This window comes from Chelonia mydas, chromosome 5, assembly GCF_015237465.2.
Source record: "Chelonia mydas isolate rCheMyd1 chromosome 5, rCheMyd1.pri.v2, whole genome shotgun sequence".
In the NCBI taxonomy this organism is placed as follows: domain Eukaryota; kingdom Metazoa; phylum Chordata; order Testudines; family Cheloniidae; genus Chelonia; species Chelonia mydas.
The window spans coordinates 83,094,513-83,111,948 of record NC_051245.2 but is presented as its reverse complement, the minus strand read 5'-3'; the positions used below and the strand labels follow the sequence as shown (position 1 = coordinate 83,111,948).

Genomic DNA, 17,436 nt, shown 5'->3' with positions numbered 1-17,436 from the left:
AAGAGAGGGAGAGAATGTATATTTGATTTGTAGCTGGGAATTTGGAGCTGATTGTCTTCTTTAAAAATGATGGCTTGTATTTTATTTAGGATGCTGAAGAGTTTCCTGACTTGGCAGCTGCTGCTGACCGAAAAAACAGGGTGGGGACTCAGAAATCATCCTATACTCCTCCTGTTAGCAGAAGGCAGCCTGAAGTAAGAAATCTTGTCGGATGACTCCCATACACTTGCTTTGTATCTCCAAAAACTGAACAGAGAAAAATGGAAACTTTAAAATGTTGAATTTCCATAGTAGTTTTGCTTCTATTTGGTGAAGAGGCTTGCTCTTAGAACGAGTAAGGGAAAATGGACACAGATGTCTACTGCAGTGTTGTAGCCATGTTGGTCCCAGGACATTAGAGAACAAGGTGGGTGTGGTAATATCTTTTATAGGACCAACTTCTGTTGGTGTGAGACAAGTTTCCAAGTTTAGACAGAGCTTTTCTTCAGGTCATATGTAAGCTCGAAAGCTTGTCTCTCACCAACAGAAGTTGGTCCAATAAAAGATATTACCTCACCCACCTAGACTCTCAGATGTCTGTTGCTGAGTATCTTCAACTTCTGGCTCTGCAGCCTGATCAGTGTTAAATCTACTCAATTATATATCTAGGGCACCTAGAACACTACATTTCAGTGCCAGTCTGCAGCAAGGGTAAGAACTGTGCAGCTTTTTGGCAAAAGTAATCTACCTGCATATGCATTCCTTTCACTATTTTCCACTTCAAAATTATTCTGCAGTGAAGGAGTAAATCTAAGACTTGACCTGTACTATCAACTTATGTCAGCATAACTACATTGCTCAGGGGTGTGGAAAAGTGACATAGCTATACCAACCTAACCCCCAGTATAGACAGCGCTGTGTTGATAGGAGGGCAGCTGTCATGTCAGCATAGGTAGTGTGTTAGCTAAATGCTACAGTAGCACTGTGAGTGGGTAGACAAGCCCTAAGCCATTTCTGTGTTACACTGGAGTAGTGTTTATAAATCTTTGGGCTGTGATCTGCAGGGGGATAACAAAAGACAATCAGGGGGTGGGGTGTGTCACAAAGTATTAAAAACTTTTATTCTAAAGCAAAAAATATAAAAATTCTAGAATAACTTGGAGGCAGCCCAAACCTTCAAAGTTTGTGAGATGAAGCATGGTCTCAAAACACAGACACCCACCATATAGGCTTGTCATATTTTTTTTATTGTTGTAATAAATGTAGAGGGGTCGCAAAAATATTTTTCACCACCAACCAGAAAAGAATGAGACATTGCATTAGAAGAATCTAGGTACTATTATAGTAGGCAAACTAGAAATACTGAAGAAAGATAGAGGGCTTGGATGTAGTTGACCAATCTAGCAGCCAGTGAATGCTCACTGTTTCCTCACAGTGAGAGGAAACTCATTGCTTACTATTTCAGGTCTGGGTCACAGCTCCTGTTACTATAGGTAGACTTGACTACCACATGTTCCCTTTATTCCCCTGCAGATATTCATATTGCTTACATTTTGGTGTTTTAAGTCTATATGACTGGAGTCTAAACATTTTCTGTTCCTTCTTGGCACTTTCTTTCTGTCTTTAAATTTCAAAGGTACATCTAACGAAAGAGTCCTGTGACCGCCATTATCAAAATGATATGTCGCACTTGGGAGCTGTTGTAACAGCAGGGAAACAAGCAGGGAAACAGGCTTCATCTGCTATGTTGGAAAGAAAAAAACCTCAGGTAAACCAGTTCCCATGGAAAGTAAGTGATCATAGGCTGAAATTGCAATAAGGACCAAAAGGTTCAAGCTTAAATGCAGGTGTATCTTTTTTGTATCTACAGTAAGTGACCTGATTCTTTAGTTGGAAGCACTTGGCACCTGTGAAAATCAAGCCACTTTAGGTTATCAGATGTGAAAAAATTTGGCCAGTGTGTCTTTTCACTTGTTTTTGCAGTACATATGTTTTAAGTATTGGAGATTGTCCCCTTAGCCCAGGGGTTCTCAAACTGGGGGTCGGGACCCCTCGGGGTCATGAGGTGGGGGGTTGCGAGCTGTCAGCATCCACACCAAACCCCCTTTGCCCCCAGCATTTAGAATGGTGTTAATATATTTAAGTGTTTTTAATTTATAAGGGGGTGGGGGGTCGCACTCAGAGGCTTGCTATGTGAAAGGAGTCACCACTACAAAAGTTTGAGAACCACTGCCTTAGCCCATCTGACTTGATCATGACGTGCCCTATCCTAAACCAGTGTCTTAAGAATTCAGGAACAGTTTGAGCTGGAGTCTGAAGGATATTACACACCCAGAGATTATATTCTCCCTTCTACATCCAACCATAGGCTCATCATTTTTAAGCTGTGGAAGGAAAGCAACTTCTCTTTCGGGCTGCAGTGCTGCCCCAAGCTACCTTTTAAGACATAAGCTGCCTTATTCCAAAAAATTCTTGCTGGATCAAGCCTGACTTGGATTTATTAGCATTCTACTGGGTCTATATTGTTCTCTCTAAACTTTGAGAAATGCTTTTACTGTTTTAGTGAGCTCTTCAAAATTATTTCTATCTTGATATCAAAGAGGTGGTAGGGCAAGCTAGTAGTCAGCCATGCGGAGCTAGGTTGTAGCATAGCTCTGGTAATGGAAGTAAATCAGAATGCCCTAGTCTCCTGCTTCCTGGCTTGGCTTGTTATTGGGTTGGTACATTACTAAAATGATGATGGCTGGGACTATGAAGGAAGAAAGAGTTACAACAATTTAGGAAGGCAACCTTGGTTTGGATATATTGCTTACTCTGGCATGGTTTGTGTACAGAAATCAAGGAAGACCATGATCCTGCAGAGATCGTCTTGTGTCTTATTTAGGTAGCTATAAAATAAAATTTTGTTAGTACTTTCTGCAACCTTAGGCCTGGCCTACACTTAAAAATTAGATTGACTTAGCCATGTTACTCAGGACTATGAAAAATTTTGCACCTGGAGTACTATGGTAAGGTTGACCTCACCCCTAGTGTAGACACAGCTAGGTTGATAAAAAAAAATTCTGCTGCTGACCTCACTACCACCTCTTGGAGTAGTGGATTAACTACATCAATGGAAAAACCACTTCTGGTGATGTAGGAAGTGTCTATGTTACAGTGGCACAGCTATAGTAAAGACATACCCTAAGTTTCATGTTTCTGCCTCTGTTAGGTTATTTATTTACAGTAATAAAAGCAAGTACATGGAGCTTCTATAAATTTGGATCTAAAATTAATTTTGTCTCTGGACAGAAGAGGCTACTGAGAAGTATAGTGCCAGCCATGGAGGAGGCTACTTGCCCACCTTCTTGAATAGAGAGACAGGCATATAAGGCTATTTGTCAGATGACTGCACATAAAGTGGGAATCACTAGAGAATTCTTTTCAAAGAAGGGCATGGGGAAGGGTGAAGTGTCTGCACTAGGCCCAGGTGTTGAAAAACAGCTGCTAAAAACAAAAATGCATCAACTATTTATCCTATATATTTCTGAAGTAAAATTAGTAACTCCAGTAAGCCTTTTTAGTAAAAGGTACCCTACATACTTCCCAAAGCAGAAGCCTGTTCAGTCATGAAATGTCTGCTGATGCTAGTGTAAAGAGGTCTTTGATGCTCCATTACAGTAGGTGTCAAAAAACATACATCATTAATCCAAAACAGTCACTGTTCCAAAACATTAAGATTTGATGTGTTTTTTCCACTCTAACTTGTTTTAATCTTTGAACACAAATATTCCTGAATGAATGTGTCCATAGTATATTGTATGTCACAAGAAATGCAGCCTCTTAAGATCTGAAATGGGACAACCCCTGTTTTATTCCTGTCTTCCTTAGGAAGCTTCTAAGAGCAGTGGAAAGAAGAGTCAGATTCCAGTGAAGTTGGATTTGGGAGGCATGCTGGCTGTATTGGAGCAGAAGCAGCATGCAGAGAAATCGAAACAGTCCTCAAAACCTGTGGTGCTTTCAGGTACAAGCTATGATTAATTTCCTTTTTTCATGTCAACTGTGTTGGTTTCAAATATGGGAAATTTAAAAATAGCCTCACTTTTAATATGTGGTAATTGGAGGAACATACTTCACATTTGTGAAGGACAAGAAACTCAAAGTGAAGCAAAGTTATATATGAAAAGTTAAGATAGATAACATGGGGTGGAGGTAGGGAAGAACCACAATTTAGCTGGATAATATCTATTCAGATGAGTCGGAAAGATGACTGAAAATTAACCTGAAAAGTTGGCAAGAGGGGGACATATTTGGTCTCTTTTCTGCTTTATGATGTATAGGGATGGCCGAAGTCTATTTTAGCTTTTGTTTTTAAAATTAAAACTGTCGGGTCTTGTTTGCTCTTCCTTTGCTTGAGGTCCTCCTTATTGACAATTGGGGAACTGATAAGATTATGACATTGCAAGTGGCAAGATTGGAACCTGAGCAAATGAAAGCGAAGAGAATTTCAGTCAGTTTCATTTTTTTGAACACTGATTTAACTGAAACTCCTGACCAACACTTGGGAGAAAAGCTCTCTGGTAAAGATTCAAACCTTTCCATCTCAGCCCTTTTAGCTGAGGGCTGAGAACTCCCACAGCAATTCCCTGGTTCATGGAAGAGTTATCTAGGCAAAAACAAAAGACAAGACTTAAAGTGTCTGTTAGTTGTAGGGTAAAAAATGAGCAAAAACCTGGCTATGGTGAGGGAAAGAAATGCTTTCAAGCTTTATTTGTATATCCTAAAGAAACAAAAATGGCACAACACATTGCATTGTAGATCACCTGTAAGGAAAACTTACATTTAACTACATTAGTTCAAGTAGAAAGGAAAAACTTAGTAATCCATATCACTCGCAATGATTAAGAATTTCTCTCCTTATTTTGGTACTGTGGAAACAATATACTGACAATATACAAATGTTACTGAGCCCTTGTAACTCAGGGCTCAGTAACATTTGTATATTGTTACAAATAATTTAGTAACAATATATTATATGGTAAAATTAATTTCATAACTTTTAATACCATGCCATTCTTGAGATATCAAAGGAATAACTGGATATCAATTATCGGTGTTTTTTGTCTTTGTTCACTGTGAGAACTTGGAATACTTTGTGTATAATCTCTCTTCTAGCATTAAAGGCAGCCAAAATATAATATTGGAGAGGTTCTAGCAACTACAATTGTTAATCCTAAATCACAGAATAGTTTTTAAAAGTACTTACATGAGGATAATTTTAGGTGGGGACAGGGAGAGTGGTGTAGCAGGAAGTAAAGCATCATGAATCATAGCGTCTGCTCTTGTAGTAGTAATTACATTATATTACTTGTGTCTGGTCTTGTCTCGTAAGAGGGATGAGAATGTCTTGGCTGTACCGAGGAGGGATAAGACAGCTATTGCATTATTAAGAACTTTTTGAGACTCAAGTGTTCACAATAAATCACTTGAGACTGAGCCAAAATTTGAGTCTGGCTTATAGGTTGTGAAATACCTTTATGCTAACAGCTGATATATCTGCAAAAAAGTAAAGAGAATAGGAAAAGCCACAGAAATCTAATAGTGTGACAAAGATAGCGTTTATTCACATTATTGCCTTTCTACCTTGTACTTCATTTTCAGAGTATGGTGAAAGTGAGAGAGTGGCTCAGTCATAGTAATTTAAACAACTTTAAATTTTATAAAGGATGTTTATATATAAAGACATCTGTCATTTTAAAGAACTGGAAGGAGATCACATTTTAACTATGTTAAATTACTGACTTGTTTGACAGCTTCAGAGATTATTAAATGTGTGTTAATTGGTCCTAGAAACAACAAATATTAATCTCTTAGGATCTGCCTTACATCATAGTTTAAATTCTAAATCATCAGCTGATTGGTTCTTGAGTACTTAAATTGAGCAATATCCTTATTTTTTTTTATAACTGTTAACCGTTAGAGGGCAAGACAAACACACTTGGATTTATTAATGTCTGAAGGTAAAATGTTTGACTCTAAGGGCTAATTTTTGAAATGCTATAACCATATACAAATGACTACAGTATTTACATTTTTTGCCTTCAGGAATGCTAGCAAGGGCTCAGTAAATGTACAACACTGTGTAATTTCTTAGGGGATGGCTACACTTGCAGATGTAGAGCGCTGTGAGTTAAACCCGCCTCCTTAGAGCGCAGTAGGGAAAGTGCTGCAGTCTATCCACACTGACAGCTGCAAGTGCACTGGCGTGGCCACATTTGCGGCACTTACAGTGGCATTGGGAGTGGTGCATTATGGGCAGCTATCCCACAGAGCACCTCTTCCCATTCTGGCGCTGTGGCTTGTGGGAAGGGGGCAGGGAGTGTGGGGCATTCTGGGTCCTTTCCCAACACCCCGTGATGCATTGTTTCGCATCCCAGCATTCCCTTTGCTTCCGTCCACATTTGGTGCCATCTTTCAACGTTTTTTGTACTGCGTGCTTTGTCTTCCCTTTCGGTCTGCGGGAATGGAGCCCGAACTGCTGAGGAGTATGCTGACGAGTCTCGCCAGCGTGTCATGTTTAGCAGTCGAGTTATTCCTTATGATCTAAAGTGACAGTGAGGGCTCCGACGATGCTATTGACTTGAGTAACGCATATGACACGAGTTTGCTTGTGGCATTCACGGACATACCACCGTGGAACGTTGCTTTTGGGCTCGGGAAACAAGCACTGAGTGGTGGGATCGCATCGTCATGCAAGTCTGGGATGACGAGCAGTGGCTGCAGAACTTTCAGAAGAGAGAACCCACTTTCGTGGGGCTGTGTGAGGAGCTCGCCGCCACCCTGCGGTGCAAAGACATGAGATTGAGAGCTGCCCTGATGGTGGAGAAGCGGGTGGCTATTGCAGTCTGGAAGCTGGCAACTCCAGACAGCTACCAATCAATTGCTAACCAGTTTGGAGTGGGGAAGTCGACCGTTGGAATCGTGTTGATACAAGTTTTGTATCAATGCAGGGCCATTAATCGCATCCTGCTCAGAAGAACTGTGTCTCTGGGTAATGTGCATGACATTTTGGCTGGCTTTGCACAAATGGGTTTCCCTAACTGCAGAGGGGCGATAGATGGCACGCATATTCCAATTCTGGCACCAGCCCATCTAGCCTCCGAGTACATTAATCGGAAGAGGTATTTCTCAATGGTTCTCCAGGCGCTTGTGGATCACTGTGGGCGTTTCATTGACATTAACGCAGGCTTGCACGGAAAGGTGCATGAAGCACGCATCTTTCGGAACACTGGCCTGTTCAGGAAGCTGCAAGCTGGGACTTTTTTCCCAGACCAGAAGATCACCGTAGGGGAAGTCGAAATGCTCATTGTGATCCTTGGAGACCCCACTTACCCTTTAATGCCGTGGCTCATGAAACCCTACACAGGAAGCCTTGACAGCAGCAAGGAGCAGTTCAACAACAGGCTGAGCCAGTGCAGAATGACTGTGGAGTGTGCGTTTGGCCATTGAAAGGGCCTCTGGTGCTCTCTGGGAAGCTGGACCTGGCCGATGACAGCATCCCCACGGTTATAGCCGCGTGCTGTACCCTCCATAACATTTGTGAAGGGAAGGGTGAAAGATTCACTCAGGAATGGAACTCGGAGGTTCAACACCTGGAGGCTAAATTTGAACAGCCAGAGAACAGGGCTATTTGAGGGACCCAGCACGCGGCTGCAAGGATTTGGGATGCCTTGAGGGAGCAATTTGAGGCTGAAAGCCACCAGTAATGTCTGGTGCCCTGCACGGGAGTGAATTGCAGTGGTTCCAATGTTAGTAGGAATCTGTGCTACGCTGACTTGCAGTGCCTGTTTCTTTCATGGGCTAAGGTATCTTTTACTTTATGCAATAATAAAGAATGTTTTCAAAGCCAAAAAATCCATTTATTGAAAAGAAACATAACTGCTTGGGAAACAGAAAGGGCAAGGGGGTGGGGTGGGGAACAGTACAATCACAGATTTGTGTATGTCTTGTTATCATAATCGACCTTCTTGTCTGGAGTGCTGTGCAATGCGTGCTGCACTTCAGGATGGCTATACTGCATGGTGATGCGGGTTGAGTGCAGTGGGTAAGGGTCGTAGTTTTCAGGGCAGGGTGGTGAAGCTACAGGTGTTGGAGGCAGCTGGTGGCGGTAAGAACCCGGATATTGGGGAAAGTGGGTTGGGGGTGACCTGGGGGCACAAGGGAAAGAGTTTTGGGGCAAGGGCTGCAGGGGCGGGTGGGTGCGGTAGTGCTCCGCCTGCATGGCTACAAGCGCCTGGATAGAGTCCACCTGGCGCTCCATTATGCTTATCAGCCGATCCGTGCTTTGCTGCCAGAGCACCACACTTTTGTGCCGGCGTTCCTCATTCTGCTGGCGGATCCTCCTTTCACTCTCCCGCCACTCCTACGCTTTTCGATTTTCATTACTTGAATGCTGCATTACTTCATGCAACGTCTTCCTTGCTTATACATGGCCTCTTTCTGATTCTTTGGAGTCTTTCGGCCGGTGATAACACGGACGGCTGAGATTTCAATGTTGCATCTGTAAAGGCAAAATGCAACACTTAGCAGAGACAGCATTGTTTACACCAGACAGAGCAATGATTTCCCCTGTATTTAAGGGCAAGCACAGTCTACACAATAGCATAATTTGCCCATCCCAAAGCGAGCACACATAACCCACAGGAGCCCCAAAATGGTGAGTAAGCACAGGGTCAAGCGTGACTGATTGTTTCACGGCTGTACTGTCCTCTGGATTTCTGTGCCTTGGGGAGAGCCAACAGCGGTAGGGGGTCCCTATACTGAACACTGTCCCCACATTTTCCACAGGAGTTCATCCTGGAAGATATCTCGCTGCTGAGGGTGACCTGGGAAGCAAGGGAGGGTCTTCTGCTGCAATGTGGATTCCGTCCTGTCCCATATGCAGCTTGCCTGTGTGCAGCAATGGTCCTCCCGCCCCTCACGGCACAATGGCATGGACAAGTTAGCCTGACTGGGACAAGGAACACAGTGGCTCTCCCAAGAAACCTGCGTAAGCACATTGCCCAAGTTCTGGATGAGACTTTTGAAGAGATCACTGAGGCCGATTACCGTGATGTGAGAGAGCACATCAACGCCCTATTCCGCATCTAGGCATGCATGCAGCCCTAACCCTCCTCACCGCAAGAGCCTGCATCAAATAACTTCCTTCCCAAAATAAAAGCCACTTACCGGGAACCTCCTCTGGTGTTTGGCCTTCCCCAAGCACCGGCTGCCATGACTGGCTACCTTCCTCCTGGCTTGAGAACAGCTCCTGGCTGCATGCATCTAGGGATTTCGGGGTGTCTTCCTCCGCCTGGGCACCCTCGCTCCCGCTTTACTGCTCCTCCTTCTCCTCCCGCCTTGTTGAACTGGGCTCTGAAGTGTCCATGGTGGTCCTCGGAATGGAGGTGAGGTCGCCCCAACTATCACATCCAGCTCTTTGTAGAAACGGCAGGTTGCGGGGGCACCACCGGAATAGTTGTTTGCCTCATGGGCTTTGCGGTAGGCATTCCGCAGCTCCTTCACTTTAATCTTGCACTGCAGTGTGTCCCAGTCATGGCCTCTTTCCATCATGTCCCTTGATATCTGCCCGAAGGTATTGTAATTCCTACAGCTGGAGCACAGCTGGGACTGGACAGCTTCTTCCCACCGAACACTGATGAGGTCCAGCACCTCGCCATTGTTCCATACTGGGGCTCGCCTGGCACGTGGAGGCATGGTCACCTGGAAAGATTCGCTGAGAGCACTCCACACCAGGCTGAGCAAACAGGAAGGGGATTTTCAAAATTCGCAGAGAAGTTAAAGGGCAGGTCTGACGGTTGGTTACCTGAGGGCAGGGCAGTAGAGTTCAAAAGTGATGACCGGAGTGGCTAGAACAGGTATTGTGGGACACTTCTGGAGACCGATCAGAGCTCACTATAGGATCAGGGCATCCACACTGGTGCTGCGGCGGTCCAGCTGGGGCGCAGCAAACGTTATTCCACTCACCGAGGTGGAGTACCAGCAGCGCTGTAGCCGTGGAGTCAGAGCTCTCTACATGCCTTGCCATTGTGGATGGGTAGTGAGCTAGGGCGCCCGGGGCTCCTTTATTGCGCTGTAACTCACAGGTATAGCCAAGCCCTTAATTATTTTTCTCCAGCCTGTGAATACGCAGGTGATATGCATAAATTGACAGATGTATTGGAGCCTCAGGATTTTATGCATATTACTGGATATGAAGCAGCACATAACCTTTAGCTCTACCTACACACACCTTTATATTGCAGAACTTCCTTGGCTGTGTTCTCAACTCAGTTCTCGTTTACTAAGTCTAGCCTGAAAAGAGAAGCTGTCTTGTATCAGCTTTAAGTAATCTGAGTGCACAGTAGCTAATCAGCTCTGAGTAACTTGCTTGATATTAGAAAGATACTATGCAAATTCCCTTGAAAGCTCTAAGTAGAGGTGGCTGGGAGATACAAAAAGTGACTTGCAATATTTTCAGGAACAAATGTGGCAATTTCACTCTGCTGTTACTTCTGATGTCTTATTCATTGAAGTACTAAGGTAAAATGATTTCTGTGCAGATCCTGAAAGTTTCATAGACTTATGCATCTACAAATTCTTATTGGAAGCATGTTAGAGGAAAGATGGTCTAATGGTTAGTGTGCTAGCTTGGGACTTGGGAGATCCAGGTGCAGTCTGTGCCTGCACAGACTTCCTGTGTGACCTTGGGCAAGTCACTTACTGTCTCTGTGCCTCAGTTCACCATCTGTAATGAGGATAATACTTCCCTATCTCATGGGAGCATTGTGAGGATAAATACATTAAGGATTGTGAAGTGCTGAGATGATGATGGGAGCCATATAAGTACCTTAGATATCTCGTTGTTCATTTGTTACACTCCAGTAGAAATAGTGTGGTGTTGGCTTGCAAGCAGCTCACAAATAGGAGGGGTGGAGGAGGTTAGACACATTTAACTTATTCACAACAAATAATTCTAGAAGCTCTAGCACATCCTTGAAGCTACCATAGAATCTGTTTGTGGAGGGGACGAAATCCCAAATGGCAAGTCTAGTAGAACTTTAAGTTTCCTAAAATATCCCAAATTGGATTGGTATGATATTGAATGTAGCCTGCATTGCAATATTTAGCTTAATTTCTTCTCCATATTTTTGAGATTGAGATCAGAGCTAATTAATAGAGATGGATGGGGTAATAATTTTTTGGGAAGGAGTTGAGATAAACTAAAGCTCTTCTCCCGCCCCTCCCCTCCTCCCCCAACTCGATATTGCTTAAAGTCTCTTTATATGATAGGGGACCTGTTGCATATGACAGCCAAACACTAAATTTGCCTTAGATTTTGTTCAGATGTTAACATTGAGTTACAGCTGTCTGATTGATTAAAACTCTCTTATCTCAGTTGGTGGTGCCATACCATTGCTTTCAAAGGAACCTGCAACGGTAACAAAAAATCAACAATTAAATCAAGGGAAGACACCACATAATCCATTGGACTCCAGCGCTCCTTTGGTAAAGAAAGGAAAGCAGAGAGAAGTCCCCAAAGCAAAGAAACCAACATCTCTTAAAAAGGTGCTCCAATTTATTACCTTTTATTAAATAGCTCTACTATTCTTTTTAAGCAATCACCATCATCTGTTAAATGTATTAATCTGGATTTTAGCCTTCCTACAAATTCAGTTTTAGATATCCTTGATTTTTAAAAAAAAAAATCTTTGTATATGATGAGGCTAAATATATTATTCAGTGTTACAAATCAGCATTTTCTAGTCCTAACTCAAGCCACTTTATAGCACAGGACTGTCTATATGAAAAAGTGCTCAACTCTTTGGGATGGGGAGACGTATTAAGTACCAAGTTTTTTAGTTTAGCCAGACTGTGCTCAGTGCAGGTTTGGGCAGGATGGTCTGATCCCTAGTATAAATTAGAGCAGCCCGAAAGCTTCTCTGATTTCTGCCTGGTTGCCCATGGAGCTTTTATGGAAACTGAAAATATAAGGACATCCAGGCCCCTTTGCATACCTCTTGGACATCCCTTTTATGCTGTGGGCAGTGGCGTAGCATTAGTTCAGTATCACCTGGGATTCCTTAGTACAAGGAGATCCTCATGGAGCCAGTTAGGATGGCTTAATAACTACTCTGTACTGCTGAAGTGCACCTGAAAATTGTACAATATAAAAACTATAGCTAACAAGCACTGTGCAATGTGCTGCCCTGGACAACATCACCCTTTGTTTATCAGTTTTCAGACTGTAAACTTAAGGGATGTGCACCATGTTTTGTGGGCTTTTCTGGGGGTTGGGGTCTGTACAGTGGTTAGTACATTTAGGAGCCATTGTAACAGAAGTATCTGATTTTGCTTTTTCTTGTTTTTCCCCTCTTGAACTGGGCCCTGTGGTGTGAGTGGTCACAAAGCTTGGACCAGTCAACTGAGCCAGTAGCCCCATACATGTTACCTGCTGCAATAGCAAGCTACGTTGGGGGCTGTTGCAAATGCAGGGAAGGATGACTGATTTCAAGAAGCTGTCCACTGCTCTAGCTATAGCAGTACACTTGGAATGAGTCATCAAACTGGATCCAGTGTTACACAGCTTTCCTCATCCCCAATACTCCCCTTTATCACCCTGTACCACCACTCTCCTTTCCTTTGTGTCTTCTCTGTATCCCTCAGATTTGTCTCTTTTCCCTCCCTCCCCCATGCCTCACCCCCTCAGTTGAGGAACACTGATGTACTACAAACTGACTGGATTTTACATAGTAGGATGGGAGGGAATAAAGCGTCAATCCAGCAAAGTACCTTAAATGTGTATGCAATTGGACTACTCCCACATTTTACGTTCATACTTAAGTGCTTTTATCTGCCCCTTTGTTTTGGGCCAACTTCTTGCTCTGACTCATCCCTACTCTTCAGCTTTTCTCTCAGTCCTTGTAGTTGGCCACCAGAAGTCTCTCTTCCAGTTATGATGGTATCCATTAGAAAGCATCAATATTAATGTAGGTGCAGAAAATTCATCTTTTTCCCTTTGATACAGAGGCAGGCTAGGGCATATGTGGCTTTTGGCTTGAGTCTTTACACTTACTCTGACATCAGGCTGCTTAAACCTGGTGTGAGGGGATACACCTACAATGAAGCTCAAATGTTAGTGACATGGAGGAGTTGGTGTTTGTGTATTTGGTCTTGGTGTTAAAACTTGATTGTATTGGTGCCTGCCTGACACTGAACTGTTTAATTTTTAAGATTATTTTGAAAGAGAGAGAACAGCGAAAACAGCACCTGTTAGAACAGACAACAATTCCAAAAGATGATGGAGATACTGTTCATCAGTCTGAAGAATCCACAACTGAAGATCAGACACTTACTCAGGATACCAAAACAGGTATTTCCTAATGCTGAATGTCTTATTTTTTTATTGGTATGGGGGAGGCTCTTTAATTTTTTTAAAGAGCTAGCTAACTGGATACAAGACCAGCAGTGTCACACTGCAGTGGTACTTTCTGCTGAGTAGACAATACAATGCGTAGGTGGCGGTGTAGGTGTAATTGCGCTTGCTGCTTTAAAAAACTTTTACACAAGACTTGTGAAATGAAGATCAGTATAGAGCTCAGGCCTCCACTAGGGGTTTTCTAAAAGTTTTTTTTTGCAGAGAACAATTCCAGCCCAGCTAGAAGAGCATGTCTGAGCTGATGTCTGTGCTGCTGGATAATTGCAAGTCTAGTTGTTGTTGCCTCCTTTCTACGCACATTGGATTTACTGTATTTGTAATGGTGTCACAGCCCTGGTAAAGCTCCTCCTGCTGGACGCTCACCATGCTCCTGTGATTGGGTCCTACCACGCTTGGCCTGTGTGCTCTTAAGCTTCCCATTGTGTCTTTTCTTGACCCCTCTGGCACACTTATGGGCACTGGCTCTGTCACCACTTCATCGAAATGGGGTCCTGCCTTCCCGGGGGCCTAAGCCCAATAGCACTGACACCCCCACCCAGATTCCCTAGAAGCTTAAACATACCCTTTCCCAGAGCTCCAACCTTGTGAGCACTCTGGATTTATACTTCACTTCTTCAGGGATTATAGACTTTTTGTGGGTTCCAGTCATTTTACTTTAGCTAGCACAAGAAACATGCAGATGTAGAAAAAACAATAAAATATCTATACACGCTTCCCTGCTCAGTTTCTGCGCCACTCTGGCGTAAGCGCAGAGAATGCTTCAGAGGCCTCTACAGTGTCAAGGATCCACTTCCTGCAGCCCATGACTTCTCTGAATCATGGAGTCTGTTTTGCTCCTGCAGCCAGCTTTCTGCTCCTGGTCTCTTCTCCCCCTTACTCTAACTCCTGCATACAGTGCTCTTCTGCTGTCTTGGACAAGCTTACTCTAAAATGGCTGGTGAGTGACCCTTTTTCATAAACTTCAGTCCCTTGTGTCAAGTAACCCCACCCTGCCCTTCCCTTCCCTCCTCTCCCCATCCCCCCCAACCCTCATCTGCCTTGTCAAGTAAAGAAAGTCTCCAGGAAGTCCCCTCTCGCTCACATGCCACCACCCCTGGAATTCAGACTTGAAAAACAAGTTTGCCATGGGTGGTAGCTGTTTGTCCAGGGGCGCTCCATATGAATGGATGATCAGCAAAGTTTAAAAACCCTCCATTGTTATCCTTGTGCCAGGAGCAAGAATTTCTTCTGTCAGTTCCTGTGGGTTTTAGCTCAATATGGAGGCAAACAAGCCCCATGTTGAAAATGAAGTGGGAAGTTTGATATAGGCATGCAGAGTCTCCAGTATCAAACAGAATTTGTAAATTGTACAAAGATTGCCCAAATTGGCAAATCGTAGTACCCTCCAAGGGAAGTGTTACCTAGCGTGCATCTATGTCTTTAGAGAATCTCTGTCTCTCTTAGGTCATCTAATCTGTTGTTATACCAATAAAATAAAAACCAGCAGGATCTTATAAAGGGGATACGGCAAAATGCCATGTTTATTGTGAATACAGAAAGAATCAGAGTAAGAAATCAGTTATAGCTGTAACATCTCATTCACTCTCATACACATACACACACAAGTTCTGCAAAGTTGTTATAATTACCAGCCTAGGAGTTGTTCGTGCCAAGTCACTGGCTAGGTGGCCTGGACACGAGGGCGGAGCAGGGCCTTCTCAGATGCGTGTCAGATGCTCCTGGAGGTTGGTTTGCAGAATCAGACCCAAAGTCAAGGAGTACTTGTGGCACCTTAGAGACTAACCAATTTATTTGAGCATAAGCTTTCGTGAGCTACAGCTCACTTCATCAGATGCATACTGTGGAAAATACAGAAGATGTTTGTTTTTATACACACAAATCATGAAAAAATGGGTGTTTATCACTACAAAAGGTTTTCTCTCCCCCCACCCCACTCTCCTGATGGTAATAGCTTATGTAAAGTGATCACTCTTACAATGTGTATGATAATCAATCAAGGTGGGTTATTTCCAGCACAAATCCAGGTTTCTCCCCCCCCACCCACCCCCCAAATCAGCGGCACTGCTATGGGTACCCGCATGGCCCCACAGTATGCCAACATTTTTATGGCTGACTTAGAACAACGCTTCCTCAGCTCTCGTCCCCTAATGCCCCTACCCTACTTGCGCTATATTGATGACATCTTCATCATCTGGACCTGTGGAAAAGAAGCTCTTGAGGAATTCCACCATGATTTCAACAATTTCCATCCCACCATCAACCTCAGCCTGGTCCAGTCCACACAAGAGATCCACTTCCTGGACACTACAGTGCTAATAAACGATGGTCACATAAACACCACCCTATACCAGAAACCTACTGACCGCTATTCCTACCTACATGCCTCCAGCTTTCACCCTGACCACACCACACGATCCATCGTCTACAGCCAAGCTCTGCAATACAACCGCATTTGCTCCAACCCCTCAGACAGAGACAAACACCTACAAGATCTCTATCAAGCATTCTTACAACTACAATACCCACCTGCGGAAGTGAAGAAACAGATTGATAGAGCCAGAAGAGTTCCCAGAAGTCACCTACTACAGGACAGGCCTAACAAAGAAAATAACAGAACGCCACTAGCCGTCACCTTCAGCCCCCAACTAAAACTCCTCCAACGCATTATCAAGGATCTACAACCTATCCTGAAGGATGACCCAACGCGTTCACAAATCTTGGGAGACAGGCCAGTCCTTGCCTACAGACAGCCCCCCAGCCTGAAGCAAATACTCACCAGCAACCACATACCACACAACAGAACCACTAACCCAGGAACCTATCCTTGCAACAAAGCCCGTTGCCAACTGTGTCCACATGTCTATTCAGGAGACACCATCATAGGGCCTCATCACATCAGCCACACTATCAGAGGCTCATTCACCTGCACATCTACCAATGTGATATCCATCATGTGCCAGCAATGCCCCTCTGCCATGTACATTTGTCAGACTGGACAGTCTCTACGTAAAAGAATAAATGGACACAAATCAGATGTCAAGAATTATACAATTCATAAACCAGTCGGAGAACACTTCAATCTCTCTGGTCATGCGATTACAGACATGAAAGTTGTGATATTACAACAGAAAAACTTCAAATCTAGACTCCAGCGAGAGACTGCTGAATTGGAATTCATTTGCAAATTGGATACAATTAACTTAGGTTACCTTGCATAATGACTTAGCCACTCCCAGTCTCTATTCAAGCCTATTTCCCCTTGTTTTCCTACCCCCCCCCCCCCCACGTTCTTGTTAAACCCTGGATTTGTGCTGGAAATGGCCCACCTTGATTATCATACACATTGTAAGAGTGATCACTTTACATAAGCTATTACCAGCAGGAGAGTGGGGTGGTGGGAGAGAAAACCTTTTGTAGTGATAAACACCCATTTTTTCATGATTTGTGTGTATAAAAACAAACATCTTCTGTATTTTCCACAGTATGCATCTGATGAAGTGAGCTGTAGCTCACGTAAGCTTATGCTCAAATAAATTGGTTAGTCTCTAAGGTGCCACAAGTACTCCTTTTCTTTTTGCGAATACAGACTAACACAGCTGTTACTCTGAGACCCAAAGTCCTCAGTCTTCAGGGTCTGTTTTTATAGGGATTTATCCTCATACAAGTTTATAGGGTTTGCTTCATCATGCTGTTCTCATGTTCGAGGTGATAGTCAATCATGCTGATGGCACAGCAATGACTAAATGATGTTGTTATCTTGTTCTTCGGCCCTCCTGTCCTTGGGGCACAGGGTTATCGGGCTATCTCGTCCACTGCTGTCTTCAGCCAAATGATCTAATTTTAGGGCTGGCACCTCAACCTTTAATCTTTCATTCCTCATTTAATCATACGTACATACAGTTACACTCACACTCCAACGTATATCCTGTCACATCTGCATTTTATCATCTACCCATCCTTTAACATAACCATTCTAAAATCAGTGGGACATGGCAGACTTT

At 43.5% G+C, this 17,436-nt stretch overlaps 1 protein-coding gene across 3 annotated transcripts in view; it reads left to right on the top strand.

The window, feature by feature from the left end:
* The window catches only part of SECISBP2 (SECIS binding protein 2), a 53,082-nt gene that overhangs the window by 21,412 nt on the left and 14,234 nt on the right, over positions 1–17,436 (top strand). For all 3 annotated transcript variants that reach the window (XM_037901675.2, XM_037901674.2, XM_037901676.2), the window contains exons 9-13: positions 90–194; positions 1,616–1,747; positions 3,850–3,982; positions 11,396–11,565; positions 13,231–13,369. In XM_037901675.2, coding sequence (XP_037757603.1) covers positions 90–194; positions 1,616–1,747; positions 3,850–3,982; positions 11,396–11,565; positions 13,231–13,369 — 679 coding nt within the window. The remainder of the gene's footprint in view (positions 1–89; positions 195–1,615; positions 1,748–3,849; positions 3,983–11,395; positions 11,566–13,230; positions 13,370–17,436) is intronic.